This window comes from Ranitomeya variabilis, chromosome 4 (genome assembly GCF_051348905.1).
Source record: "Ranitomeya variabilis isolate aRanVar5 chromosome 4, aRanVar5.hap1, whole genome shotgun sequence".
In the NCBI taxonomy this organism is placed as follows: Eukaryota; Metazoa; Chordata; class Amphibia; order Anura; family Dendrobatidae; genus Ranitomeya; species Ranitomeya variabilis.
In genome coordinates this window covers 338,878,451-338,891,234 of record NC_135235.1, presented here as the reverse complement: position 1 = coordinate 338,891,234, position 12,784 = coordinate 338,878,451, and the positions used below count along the sequence as shown (strand labels likewise).

Here is a 12,784-nt window from a genome sequence, read left to right as displayed (position 1 = left end):
AGATTGCACATCGCTTGCTGTACTCTGTGACCACATCTGTATACAGGACGGCAGGATCATTGGCACTTCAGTTTCATATGTCGTTCAGTAATAAAAATAAAATTGCAAGTGAAAGAAAAGTCTTTATATAGAAAGACCACCATTTCTGAAGACATCACATCATACAGTACAACGTGGCAGCCAGCACTCAGCTTCACCGCAGAGCTGAGTGCAGCAGTCAATAGTCTGCAAATCAGGGTCCGAAGACAAAGGGCCATAGGGGTCCTACTGCTCGTTCGCTCTCACCTGCTGGAATTTGCCTCCCATGTCCTTAAGTTCCATCTCAGTCTTCAGATGGGAATCTTTGACCTTCTGCAGCTCCACTACCTTCGCCTGCATTACTTCATCCTGCCGTGTTACTTGTAGTAAGGGTTTCACCTACAGAAAGAAATATTTCTTCTGTCATTTATGGAAAGAAATATTTGCATATTAATTATTATAGTTATTAACAGATGAAGCAACATTTCCATAGAATTTAGACAGAGGGGGCTGGATGGAAAACTGCAGGTAGCATATAGCCGAAAGGTTAGAGGGCATGCTTACAGGATGAAGTCAAAATCACGGGGCTAATCAGATAAACCATCTGCTGTCCACAAAAAGGTTATAACTGCTAGATAGTCAGACCACTGGGAACCTGTATCAAAAGCCATATCGGTCCAAATGGAGATGTGGCCCTGCATGTGCGCTGCCGCTCTCTTCAGAGTCTATATGAAGCAGATGGCGGTGGTGAGTGAGGCATGACACTAGCCCCAATCAGACTTAGGCTGGGTTCACATTGCGTTAATGGCAATGTGCTGACGGCATCCGTTACATAGTGGCACAAACGCTATGTAACGGATGCGTGAGCGCACCCATTAGCTGCCATTATGTAGCGCATCGCTAACGCATGTCATAATCGGCATGCGTTAGCGATGTGCCGTCATTCTGTGACGGACCTTCAGACGCGGTCTGCAGCGTTTTCGGGTCCGTCACCGCTAGCACAGATGAAGCATCTGCGCTAGCGCGATCTTTTTCGGCACTTGCGTTAACGCAGTCCTTTTAACGCATGCGTTGAACGGACTGCACTAACGCAATGTGAACCTAGCCTTATCAACTGTGAAAGGAGCAGCAGCGCACAGGCACAGCCGCCACTCCACTTGAATGGGGGATATGGGACGCCAATCTGGAGATCAGTGAGGGTCCTAGTGGTGAGACCAAACTAACAATTATGACATATCCTGGGGATAGGTGAGAACTTGCTATACCCCTTTAATAAACATGGGGACCACCTCTTTGAATGATATTGTGTTCTGTTTGATCCACAGTCATGCAGAACGCAACAACCAGTGGCCGTGTAACCTAATCCAGTCCCTGTACACTTACCCGCATGTGTGTGTGATTATATGTGTATATGTGGTGCCACAACCACCAGGGACTGGAGAAGAGACATATCTCCAATGTTCTTTATAAGAGACAACACAGTGGCGTGGATCCTGAAAAGTGGACAGGTGAAAGACACCTAGATAACTACAAACCTTGGTAAATAATCGCCACCATTGCCAGTGCCTCAGCTTCAGGTACGCAGCGCAGTTTCTCTGAACCACCTTCAGTGCACTCATTTGTTGCTGCCTTCTGAAGAAAGCTCTGAGATGAAGAAAACATTTTCAATGTACTATTCAGTATGTAAAACATAACCACATATACTCTGGCTGCCACAAGGCCGGGGTCCCGTGGACCAATATGCTATAACTCACTTCCTGGCCAGGTAGCCTCTGCACGCCGCCTGGAAGAGGACAATTATATCTGTGATCTTCAGATCTCGCTCTTCTTCCAGGTGAGCCAACACACCAGCCCGGAAGAAAATTTTACTCTGTCCTATGCGGTATAGATTGGGGTCCAGCTCCAAAGCCTTGATCTGCAAACCAAAAATAATTGTCACATAAAATGGTTCCTCAAAAGTCCTACAAGCTTTCATTACAATTATAGGACGAATGAAGTCCACTGATGAGCTGGATATCCACCATCCGCTAATGTTATCCAGGAAAAGCCACCAGATCTGGTTACATAATTGGTGTATAAGTGAAATACATCCTCACCATTATTGCACATGCTTGTTTGCCATCCATGAATCCTTTGGGGATAGCATTTGGTGTCAGGATCTCGTATCTAAAGAAAAATATATGTTTTTTGCTAGTTAAAACATTATTTAACATGACTTTACCGTCACTTATAATCTGGACCGTGCCTCAGCTGCAGCTTCTACACCGACACTTATTACAAACATACTATAAAACAATGGTTGCTATGAAGCTGCTGGCCTTCGAGTCCCCCATGAGACACTCCACCTTACCGTGGCAGCTCCAGAACACTACTGTGACCAGCAAGCTCACAGAAGAACTTGGCACTACGTTCAAAATCATAGAAATTTCAATCGAGGTAATATTATTCTTCACATCTTAAATAGATTGTTCCCAGTAATGTGTTGTAAGCTGAAGACCCTCTGTCATATTTAAAATGTCTCACAAGCTACAAAAAGTCGGGGGCCTATTGTGATGAGGGAACAGCCGCCATCTTGGACGGGCATACTAACAGAGATTGGCGTGACTCCATTTTGTCCCCTGGTCACAGGTCTGCAGAGAGAAGCGCTCCTGGCCCCCACCTTTTCTAATGAATAAAGTTCCTTTTAGTATGGTAATGGGCTGAGTGCCATATAGCAGGCAGTTGGCATTTCAAAGCCTGAGTGAGGAAGCCACACCAGCAGGGGACATAGAGGTGCCTGAGGGGCTTAATTAAAGCACGCATGTCAAGTGGCCACAGGATACACATCTATTATGGCCGTCCAGTCGAACCGTCTTCAACATGGAATCGTGAATTATGGACGCATCGTCCGAGGTACCGGCTCATAAAAAATATCCCCCTCGCCCTAAAGAAATTGCGCATCTGACAGTGCGACTCCCGGGCCTGTGGGAGTTCTGAAACCCGAGATATAGAGATCAGCCTCCCACAGCGACCGAATGGGTCCAGGTTTGATCCCTGTACGACCGGCAGAACAAACCACATGCGCTGGTACTGCCCGTGTACTGATCCGATCATCCTGAGAGAAGTTACCCCATTTACGGTATTAGAGAGTGGAATAAATCTTGCAGGGAGGCAGAGGGGTGGAGATTGCTAAGCCCACCCAGCTACAGGGGGAGGGACACAGCAGGGTTAAGAGCTGGGGCACTTGGAGAGTGGGGCAGAACAGAGGAAGATGACTAACTAAGGAACTAAGGAACAGGGCATATGCCAGCCAGAGGGGAGAAAGCACACCCTTTCTGGGGGCTGCCCGGCAACTAAGTCTTGGACCTGCGGAATGCTGAGCCCCCTGGCTTCCACAAGCGACCTTCAACCTGGTAAATTGACCTCCAGCTTTATACCTCTAAGCCTTGTCTTATGATTGTTATATTTTACTCTGACTGTAACTCTTGATATATTTTGACTCTATATTTCTTGTAATTACCTAGTGCGCCCTTAAGGCAATTAAATCATAAATTAATTTTGGGCTGATCCTTTTACTCTGATTGCGAATCTTAGAATACCCAGCGTGGGTAACAGGGCAGTCTCCCCGGCGGCCATTTGCTCTAGGTGCAGTTCCCTTACTGACCTGAGAGACAAAGGGGGCACCGGAGAGCTGTGCCTGTGTAGTGACGTCACGGATTGGTGACGTGGGAGGAACTGGGCTTCCTTCACACCTATGAAGTAAAGCAATTCCCTCCATCCCCATAGCTAGCATTGGTATTTCGGGGGTCCTGGAGGTCTTTTTGGTAATAATATGGCTGCTACAGTCCAGAAATGGCCGCAGCCCTGAAGTTATTGTACTGGCATCACCGGTCGGCTAGTGGAGCCATGAGTACAGCAAATGACCGCTGAAGCCACGGACTGGAAGCAGCGGTCACGCGCCAATAGATTAAAACAAAGACTAGGAGGACCAGTAGAAAATCAATGCTGGATCAGGGGTGGGGTCTGAGAAGAAATCATGAGTATTGGCAGCAACTTATACAAATGTTTGAAAATGTGGATAAATGCTTTGATGTGCAGGTGGCCTCAGCACATGGTACGCTGGCACCGTAGGCAATGTCACCACTGGAGAAGATAACCCTCCAGTGTGACAAGGATCCATTACATAGGCTTCCAGGTGCTTGTGAGCTAGCCAGGCTGGTGTGTTGGATACTACAGCCAGTATGCCAGGTATTCCCTGTGTGCTCTAAAAGTAATGATATGCTTGGGTGAAAATACTGAAAAAGTAAGGAAAGCTGCACTTACCTCTGTCTGAACTCCTGGAAGATGATTCTGTTCGGAAAGCCTTGTCTACAGATTCGGATCCCCTCTAGGACCCCATTACACCGTAACTGGTCAAGCACCAAGTGAGGCTCCAGTTTTCCAGCCTAATGAATAAAGCCAATAGTAACTACAGACACAGGAGGAACTAGAACTCTCTACATTTCCTATTATTTCCCGTGTTTGGGTCATTAAGCTATATACACATCTTTGTTATATAGGACATCATGTAAATGGCGGCTCTTCTAGTCAGAAATCCACCTTGCTCTTGCTAATTAGTAATAGCGTGACAAGTTTCAATTCCTCCATGACAGTGCCCCTGACATAAGTGGATTTCATTGCCTATATAAGACGCCTACCAGGAGGACGATTACAGGGATTGTCCACTACTGGATCCACTTTTCAATTACCTTATTGTGCCTAGTAACATATAAAAGTGTACTTACGTCCCGACCCGGCACTGCTCCTCTGCTCCAAGTGCTGTGTCCCCCTACAACCTCGCTGACCGGCTCCAGCCATCACAGTTCTATCAGATACAAGTGTGAAGGCTGCAACCATGCGCGGTCACTGATCGGCTGCAGCGCTCACGTAAGTGTCATGCTGGGGGATAGAGCACTCGCAGAACAGCAGACCTTTGGTCCAGGGGTAAGTATGCGTTTTTGTAATTTTATTAGTGATGTTGTAAAGGGGCATCCCATAGTTGACAACCCCTTTAAAACCTTCATATTGCCAATCCAGAGCTGGTAAAATGTAGAGGGCAATATGGCGCTAGAATAAACCCACTATCACCAGTATGATGAAATCACTAGGGAGACTTAGGATAAAGGCCCGCGTGGAGCAAGGTGCTTGTACCGGCTTCTCTTCTGCACCAGATTCTATAATTTTTCTGATAAATATTTATAAACACAAAGTTCGGTGCTCTTACCCTCTTTTCATGGTTGGGGATAATACAGCGGACAAAGTTGGGATTGGTGTTCCTTAGTGTAGACATCAGCTTAGACAGAGATTCTTTGTAGAGTTGTCCAACAGTGCGGAACATTCCTTTCTTAGTCTTGTAGGAAGACCCGAAGGACATCTCGGCCATGCCACTCATCTGGTCCAGTCCAACAATTCTATCCACTGAAGGACAATCAATGAGAGTGATGAAGACGACATGCACGAAGGTCTAAAGTATCTCACAGACCTGGAGCTTTCATGAACACGTCTCTACTGTAGGCATATCAATTACTCCACCATAATAATGACACAAAATGGAAAATGTGGAAGGAAGCACGCAGCCGAACATGACACAATGGTCACTATATGGCCAGAAATCCTTCTCATACAGGGATGTGATACAGCACCCACGTCACTCGGCACAAGACCAACACAATCAAAGGCAGGCTACATTTCCATGGTCCTTGGATCTCAGGGTGGAGACACTTTTCATGTAACTGTACAAATAGCAATTCCCTAAACTAGAGTTCAGAATGACCCCTGTAAAAGCAGGGCTGGAGGAATCACTGCACTGCCACTGCCCTGCAAACACTGTTATAGCAGAAGACAAACAGCCATCATGGCGGCCTGTATTCTGGAGATACAAGCTGATACTCAGGCCTTCGGGATGGCTCCTTTGGAGAATATGCAGGCTGCAGTCCACCTTGGCACCACACTGCAAGGCTTGTAATGCAATCCAAACTCTGTGCTGCTTAATGTCACATATTACAGAATACTGATAATTAGGTAGCGCTAATAAGTTTCGGGCTATATAGCATGCCTTCAATATGACAGCAAGAGGGAAAGTCAGAGTCAAAAGCAATGATGCAGGCGGGGAAGCAAGCGTCTCTACACTGCATGAGTGAGTCATGGACACTGGGGATGGAGAACACACAGAAGAACGGATCACCTACTTTCACCAGGGCCCTGGGGCAGCACAGCGTAGGTGTCAAAGAAATAAACCGCCTGAATATTCTGGATATCTGAAGAAATATAGCATTGCCAGGAAGGGAAGGGTCATTTCATGTATGATATGAAATGGGAGAAGGGAGGGTCATAACATTATATGAGAAATTAATATAAAATCCCAGTGTAGGTGGCGATATGGGAACATTGTAAGTGCCACCATGGGAGAGATATGGGAATCAATGTATGTGTCAGTATGAAATATTAGTGGGCATCAGTATGGGACAATTGTGGGTATGAATATGAATGTCAGTATGGGATAGTACAGGGTGTTAGGATGGATTAGTGGGGGTATCAGTATGGGATAGTACAGGGTGTTAGGATGAATTAGTGGGGATATCAGTATGGGATAGTACAGGGTGTTGGGATGGATTAGTGGGGGGTATCAGTATGGGATAGTACAGGGTGTTAGGATGGATTAGTGGGGAGTATCAGCATGGGATAGTACAGTGTGTTAGGATGGATTAGTGGGGGATAAGGATGGATTAGGGGGGGTATCAGTATGGGATAGTACAGAGTGTTAGGATGGATTAGTGGGGGTATCAGTATGGGATAGTACAGGGTGTTAGGATGAATTAATCGTGGTTATCAGTATGGGATAGTGCAGGGTGTTGGGATGGATTAGTTGGGGGTATCAGTATGGGATAGTACAGGGTGTTGGGATGGATTAGTGGGGGGTATCAGTATGGGATAGTACAGGGGTGTTAGGATGGATCATGGTTATCAGTATGGGATAGTGCAGGGTGTTACGTTGCATTAGTTGGGGGTATCAGTATGGGATAGTACAGGGTGTTAGAATGGATTAGTGGGGGGTAAGGATGGATTGGGGGGTATCAGTATGGGATAGTACAGGGTGTTAGGATGGATGAATCGTGGTTATCGGTATGGGATAGTACAGGGTGTTAGGATGGATTAGTGGGGGGGTATGGATGGATTAGTGGGGGTATTAGTATGGGATAATACAGGGGTGTTAGGATGGATTAGTGGGGGGTATCAGTATGGGATAGTGCAGGGTGTTACGTAGCATAAGTTGGGGGTATCAGTATGGGATAGTACAGGGTGTTAGGATGGATTAGTAGGGGGTAAGGATGGATTAGGGGGGGTATCAGTATGGGATAGTACAGGGTGTTAGGATGGATTAACCGTGGTTATCAGTATGGGATAGTACAGGGTGTTACGTAGCATTAGTTGGGGGTATCAGTATGGGATAGTACAGGGTGTTAGGATGGATTAATCGTGGTTATCAGTATGGGATAGTACAGAGTGTTAGGATGGATTAGTGGGGGGTATCAGTATGGGATAGTACAGAGTGTTAGGATGGATTAGTGGGGGATAAGGATGGATTAGGGGGGTATCAGTATGGGATAGTACAGGGTGTTAGGATGGATTAGTGGGGTGTATCAGTATGGTGTAGTACAGGATGTTGGGATGGATTAGTGGGGGTATCAGTATGGGATAGTACAGGGTGTTAGGATGGATTAGTGGGGGATATCAGTATGGGATAGTACAGGGTGTTAGGATGGATTAGTGGGGGGTATCAGTATGGGATAGTACAGGGTGTTGGGATGGTTTAGTGGGGGTATCAGTATGGGATAGTACAGGGTGTTAGGATGGATTAGTGGGGGGTATCAGTATGGGATGGTACAGGATGTTAGGATGGATTAGTGGGGGTTATCAGTATGGGATAGTACAGAGTGTTAGGATGGATTAGTGGGGGGTAAGGATGGATTAGTGGGGGTATCAGTATGGGATAGTACAGGGTGTTAGGATGGCTTAATCGTGGTTATCAGTATGGGATAGTGCAGGATGTTGGGATGGATTAGTTGGGGGTATCAGTATGGGATAGTACATGGTGTTAGGATGGATTAGTAGGGGGTATCAGTATGGGATAGTACAGGGTGTTGAGATGGATTAGTGGGGGGTATCAGTATGGGATAGTACAGGGGTGTTAGGATGGATCATGGTTATCAGTATGGGATAGTGCAGGGTGTTACGTTGCATTAGTTGGGGGTATCAGTATGGGATAGTACAGGATGTTAGGATGGATTAGTGGGGGGTAAGGATGGATTGGGGGGGTATCAATATGGGATAGTACAGGGTGTTAGGATGGATGAATCGTGGTTACCGGTATGGGATAGTACAGGGTGTTAGGATGGATTAGTGGGGGGTATGGATGGATTAGTGGGGGGTATCAGTATGGGATAGTACAGGATGTTAGGATGGATTAGTGGGGGGTAAGGATGGATTAGGGGGGGTATCAGTATGGGATAATACAGGGTGTTAGGATGGATTCATCGTGGTTATCAGTATGGGATAGTGCAGGGTGTTACGTTGCATTAGTTGGGGGTATCAGTATGGGATAGTACAGGGTGTTTGGATGGATTAATCGTGGTTATCAGTATGGGATAGTGCAGGGTGTTACGTTGCATTAGTTGGGGGTATCAGTATGGGATGGCAGTGGATTGTTGGAGTGGGATTATCAATGAGATGTTATGAATGTGTGGGAGAGTAGTGATGTGCGCAATAGTCGGTATATTAGTTTAGTATGTAAAATATAATATAATCATAATAGAACAGAATACAAGGCATTGCAGGTAAAGAGATTTCAGGATGTGCCAATATTATTGTGTAGATAAAATGGTGTTTAAGGAAAGAATAAGGAAGGAAAAGCAAAGCGAACAGAGAAAGTTACATTGTAGAGGATAGATACAGTGCAGTCAAAAGAGCAGGGAATTAGTAACAGAAAGTAGATGAATTCTCTATGATACACATAGTATCACACATCACAGGAATGATATCATCTACCTACTAGAGTTAACACGAATAGTAATATCGAACATATACCTACAGCTGATACAGAATGGACACATGAGCTGCCCACTGTGAAAAGGTAAAGCTGCCATTCACAATAAGATGCCACACCGACACCTAACGCCAGGAGTGCTCCTGCTGATGCAGCAGAGGTCAGGAAGGATCCACCAACCACAAAGACCATGATATTGGGAAACCCTTAGAATGGGCCATCAGAGACATCCCACATACCAGGCATAATCACAGCCGTGTATTCCATGCAGGGTCGGGTGCACAATGGACACCTCTTCACTCTGGTGATCAGTGGAGTGCTCAGGAGTCAGACCCCCACCAGTCAAATATTGGTGTCTATGCTAACGATAGACGTTCACTAAACAGGACCTGTCACCAGGACCAAAGTGGACAGATAGGCTCTTATTTTATTCCCGTCGTTTCAGAGTTTACCGTTTAGTTTTATAAAATCTGCCATTCGGTTCCACAATTATGTCTTTACAAGGGGGTGTGGAAACAGGTTATATAGGGGCGTGTCTTACGGCTGCTCTGTATAATTATCTTGTAAGCCACACCCCCTTGCAAAGACCAGAAAAAGCAGCATTAAATAAGAAGGCCTGCATCTGTAAAAATGTATTGTGGATTAAGAAAAACACAAAATTGAATATTTGGGGAGCAGGGGAAATAAAAGAGCAAAAAATGGACTCCTCTAAACCAGTGACCGTTCTTCTTTAATTTTCCTAGCACTCACCATCTTTCCAGAGCTCTCCTGTGAATTTATCGGTACTCTGGTGAAGGAGAGTTGCAACATTGTCATTCAGAGGATCCATGTTCTTCATCAGCCATTCGTCAGCTTTGTAATCCACCTACCAACACCAAGAAATGACATGATCATAAACAACACTTCTCTACAACTACAATCAATAGTCCGAGCACAACCTAAACGTGTGATGCTGGCTGCTGACAACGGACCATTCCCATAGACATGTCCATTGGCTGTGCCACAAACCTCTGATCAAGGTCTGCTGGCACGCCATTGTTCTACATGGAGGTGCCAGGTTACTGTGTTGAAGTCGGAGACGTGCACACTCGCTGGGATATCGCTTTGTTTTCTATGAGTGATAATCAGGAGGGACTGGGCACTTCTAACTTAACATCAGCGAAGGTCCCAAAAATTGGTAGTCATATGGTCAAATTTTATCACCATGTTCTATTTCTCTTCGTTTAGCTTTCTAGCAAATAGGTTTGCTGGGTTCAGACAGCGTCACGTATTGTGTATAGGGGCTTTTACTTAATTCAGCTGGGCTAATGAAAGTAACACAAAACTGTGCACAATGAGCACAGATTAAGCCTGGCCCGAGTAACACTCACAGGTCCAGGAATGGTGGATACTTCCCAATCCTTAGAGCCTGCATCATAGGTTCATTATCAATCTGTGGCATTAATGTAACACAATGTATATGTCCACACTGTATGATCTGTAATGGAGGTCAGCATGTATACAGGGACCGTAGTCCTGCAGAGCCCCCACCTTTCCAGCATAGTGGATTATGCACAGATCAGCCTTGTCTCGGAGTTGCCTCGGTTTCTGGAATTTCGGATGAGTGCCAAGTTCTTGGATGACCTTCTCTACAAAACTTTTATCAGTGGCCTTTGGAAACCAGCACTCTTCATCTAGAAGTGACAGCACACCGGGAGGATTCGCCTAAATAACAGAAGAGACCCCAGATTATAACATGGATGGATGTACAGCAGCCGAGAATGAAATAGTAACAAATGTGAAGTATAGGGAGAATTAGCATCTCGCATACAGGACATATATTGATTCACTATAGTGCCATCTTACCGGCCTCTCAATCAAATCAATGCAAGGCTGAAGGTCCAGACCAAAGTCAATAAAGTTCCACTCGATGCCTTCACGCTGGTATTCCTCTTGCTCCAGAATGAACATGGTGTGGTTAAAGAGCTGCTGCAGCTTCTCGTTGGTGTAATTAATACAGAGCTGCTCAAATGAGTTCAGCTGTGGATAGTTACAGACAAGCCAAGAATTAATACTTCGATCAAACATGCAGCGTCCCTATTACGCCATCCTTATCTTTTCATATTTTATATCTTTTTCTTTGAAAATTGCCCGACCGCCAATGTGATTACCCATATGCTTCTCACAGGGGCCGTCATCTTCATTACATATCTAGAGACCTTCGGGAATGTGCATACGACGTTGTTTCCAGGTGTGTCTGCTCTGAAACCCGTCTGAAACAGCGCTACCCGAAAGTGCAAAAGAATGAACAGAAGCATCTCTACGTAAAGACGACTTGTTCATATATTTAGCCTTTATACCTCATAATTGCTTCATCCTTCCAAAGATACCAAGGGGTTAACAGAAGTGACCCGATCAGTCGTCAGGCGGCTTTCATTGTGAAGCACTCTCATACGCAAACTTTGGGACGGCTCAAAAAAATGGCAACAACCCAAAGATGCAAAAATGTCACTTTAGCAAAAAGAAAAAAAAAAAAAAACACTGGAATTTCCTGAAATGTTTTTCTCTTGGAAAACTTTGTGTTCACCCTCCAGGTAAAGACACTGTGTTGTGCAATGGTTCATCCTTCACACTCATGTCTGCGTAAGCCCCTATAATCATCTCCTCCCTTGGTCCTCCACCGGTCTCCATATACTCAGTGATCACATGTCTGTGATTGTTTGCAGCGGTCATGTGTTGGTAAGTCATCCCTTCAGAATGGGCGTACAGAGACCGTCGGGGAACCAGTCACCCAAAGCTGTGTAGGTGACATGGCAGGTGAATATAGGGCTTTAATCTTTAAACTCTGAACTTTGTGGACTTTACAGAAGCTCAGGTTTGTATTCAAGAGAATATCTGCAGCACCTCCTTATTCATTCAGAAACAGAATGGAGCAAGGTTCATTGCTGTGCAGAATTTTCTGCAGGACGTGAATGAGATGGTGAAATCTCAGCTACTTTGCTGCTTCTGTGACCTGCAGAAGATTTTACACCTTAAAACCCTGCAGCATTTGTGGATGCTTCACACAAGAAATAACTATTCATTACCTCGGCAGAGGACAAATCAAGAGTCTTATTTTGCTGTTGAAGAAAAGACTCGTTTCCTTGTAGAGGCATGAAGCAAAAAGTGGTCAGCGCTGCCTTCCAGGTGCCATCAGCAGTGTACACAGGACGGTGCGCTGCTCCGTCCACTATCCCAGAGATGGCGCCCGTTCACAGCTGCAGGTCTACATCACCCGTCTTACATACGGGTCTCTGAGAGGTAAAACGTAGACCTGACCTAAACTGGGATAGTTACCTCAAAGATTTCAAAGCCAGCTATGTCCAGAATTCCTATGAACGAGGCACCTTGTCTCTTCGTCCTATCCAGAGCTCTGTTAATGCGATGAACCAGCCATCGGAAAAGCCGCTCGTACATGGCTTTAGCCAGCGCTTCCACTGCAAAGTCCGCCTGTGGAGAGGAAGAAAGGCGTCAGCGTGTAGCATGGAGGTGTCCGAGGTGTGAGTCCTCAGATTATCACTCGCCTGTTCCTTAGTTTGCGCTTTCTGGACGTAGTCACGCCCCACTTTTATCTTTGGCATCAAGATGGCACGGGTGAATTCTGTGACATTGAGTCCCAGGAGATGACACAGTTTCTGGGCAGCTAGAAAAACCAAAGAACATGGGAACTTTTACAGCATGCACATT

At 45.6% G+C, this 12,784-nt stretch overlaps 1 protein-coding gene across 12 annotated transcripts in view; it reads right to left on the bottom strand.

Moving 5' to 3' along the window:
• Positions 1 to 12,784, bottom strand: part of LOC143764741 (myosin-10-like) — a 225,485-nt gene that overhangs the window by 37,210 nt on the left and 175,491 nt on the right. For 6 of the 12 annotated variants that reach the window (XM_077250655.1, XM_077250657.1, XM_077250658.1 and 3 more), the window contains 12 exons: positions 12,622 to 12,740; positions 12,395 to 12,547; positions 10,925 to 11,098; positions 10,610 to 10,783; positions 9,830 to 9,944; positions 6,225 to 6,293; positions 5,261 to 5,454; positions 4,321 to 4,442; positions 2,115 to 2,184; positions 1,773 to 1,933; positions 1,554 to 1,662; positions 286 to 417 (listed from right to left, as the gene is read on the bottom strand). In XM_077250655.1, the coding sequence (XP_077106770.1) occupies positions 286 to 417; positions 1,554 to 1,662; positions 1,773 to 1,933; positions 2,115 to 2,184; positions 4,321 to 4,442; positions 5,261 to 5,454; positions 6,225 to 6,293; positions 9,830 to 9,944; positions 10,610 to 10,783; positions 10,925 to 11,098; positions 12,395 to 12,547; positions 12,622 to 12,740 (1,592 nt within the window). The remainder of the gene's footprint in view (positions 1 to 285; positions 418 to 1,553; positions 1,663 to 1,772; positions 1,934 to 2,114; positions 2,185 to 4,320; positions 4,443 to 5,260; positions 5,455 to 6,224; positions 6,294 to 9,829; positions 9,945 to 10,609; positions 10,784 to 10,924; positions 11,099 to 12,394; positions 12,548 to 12,621; positions 12,741 to 12,784) is intronic. The other 6 variants (XM_077250661.1, XM_077250663.1, XM_077250664.1 and 3 more) reach the window with 1 other exon arrangement.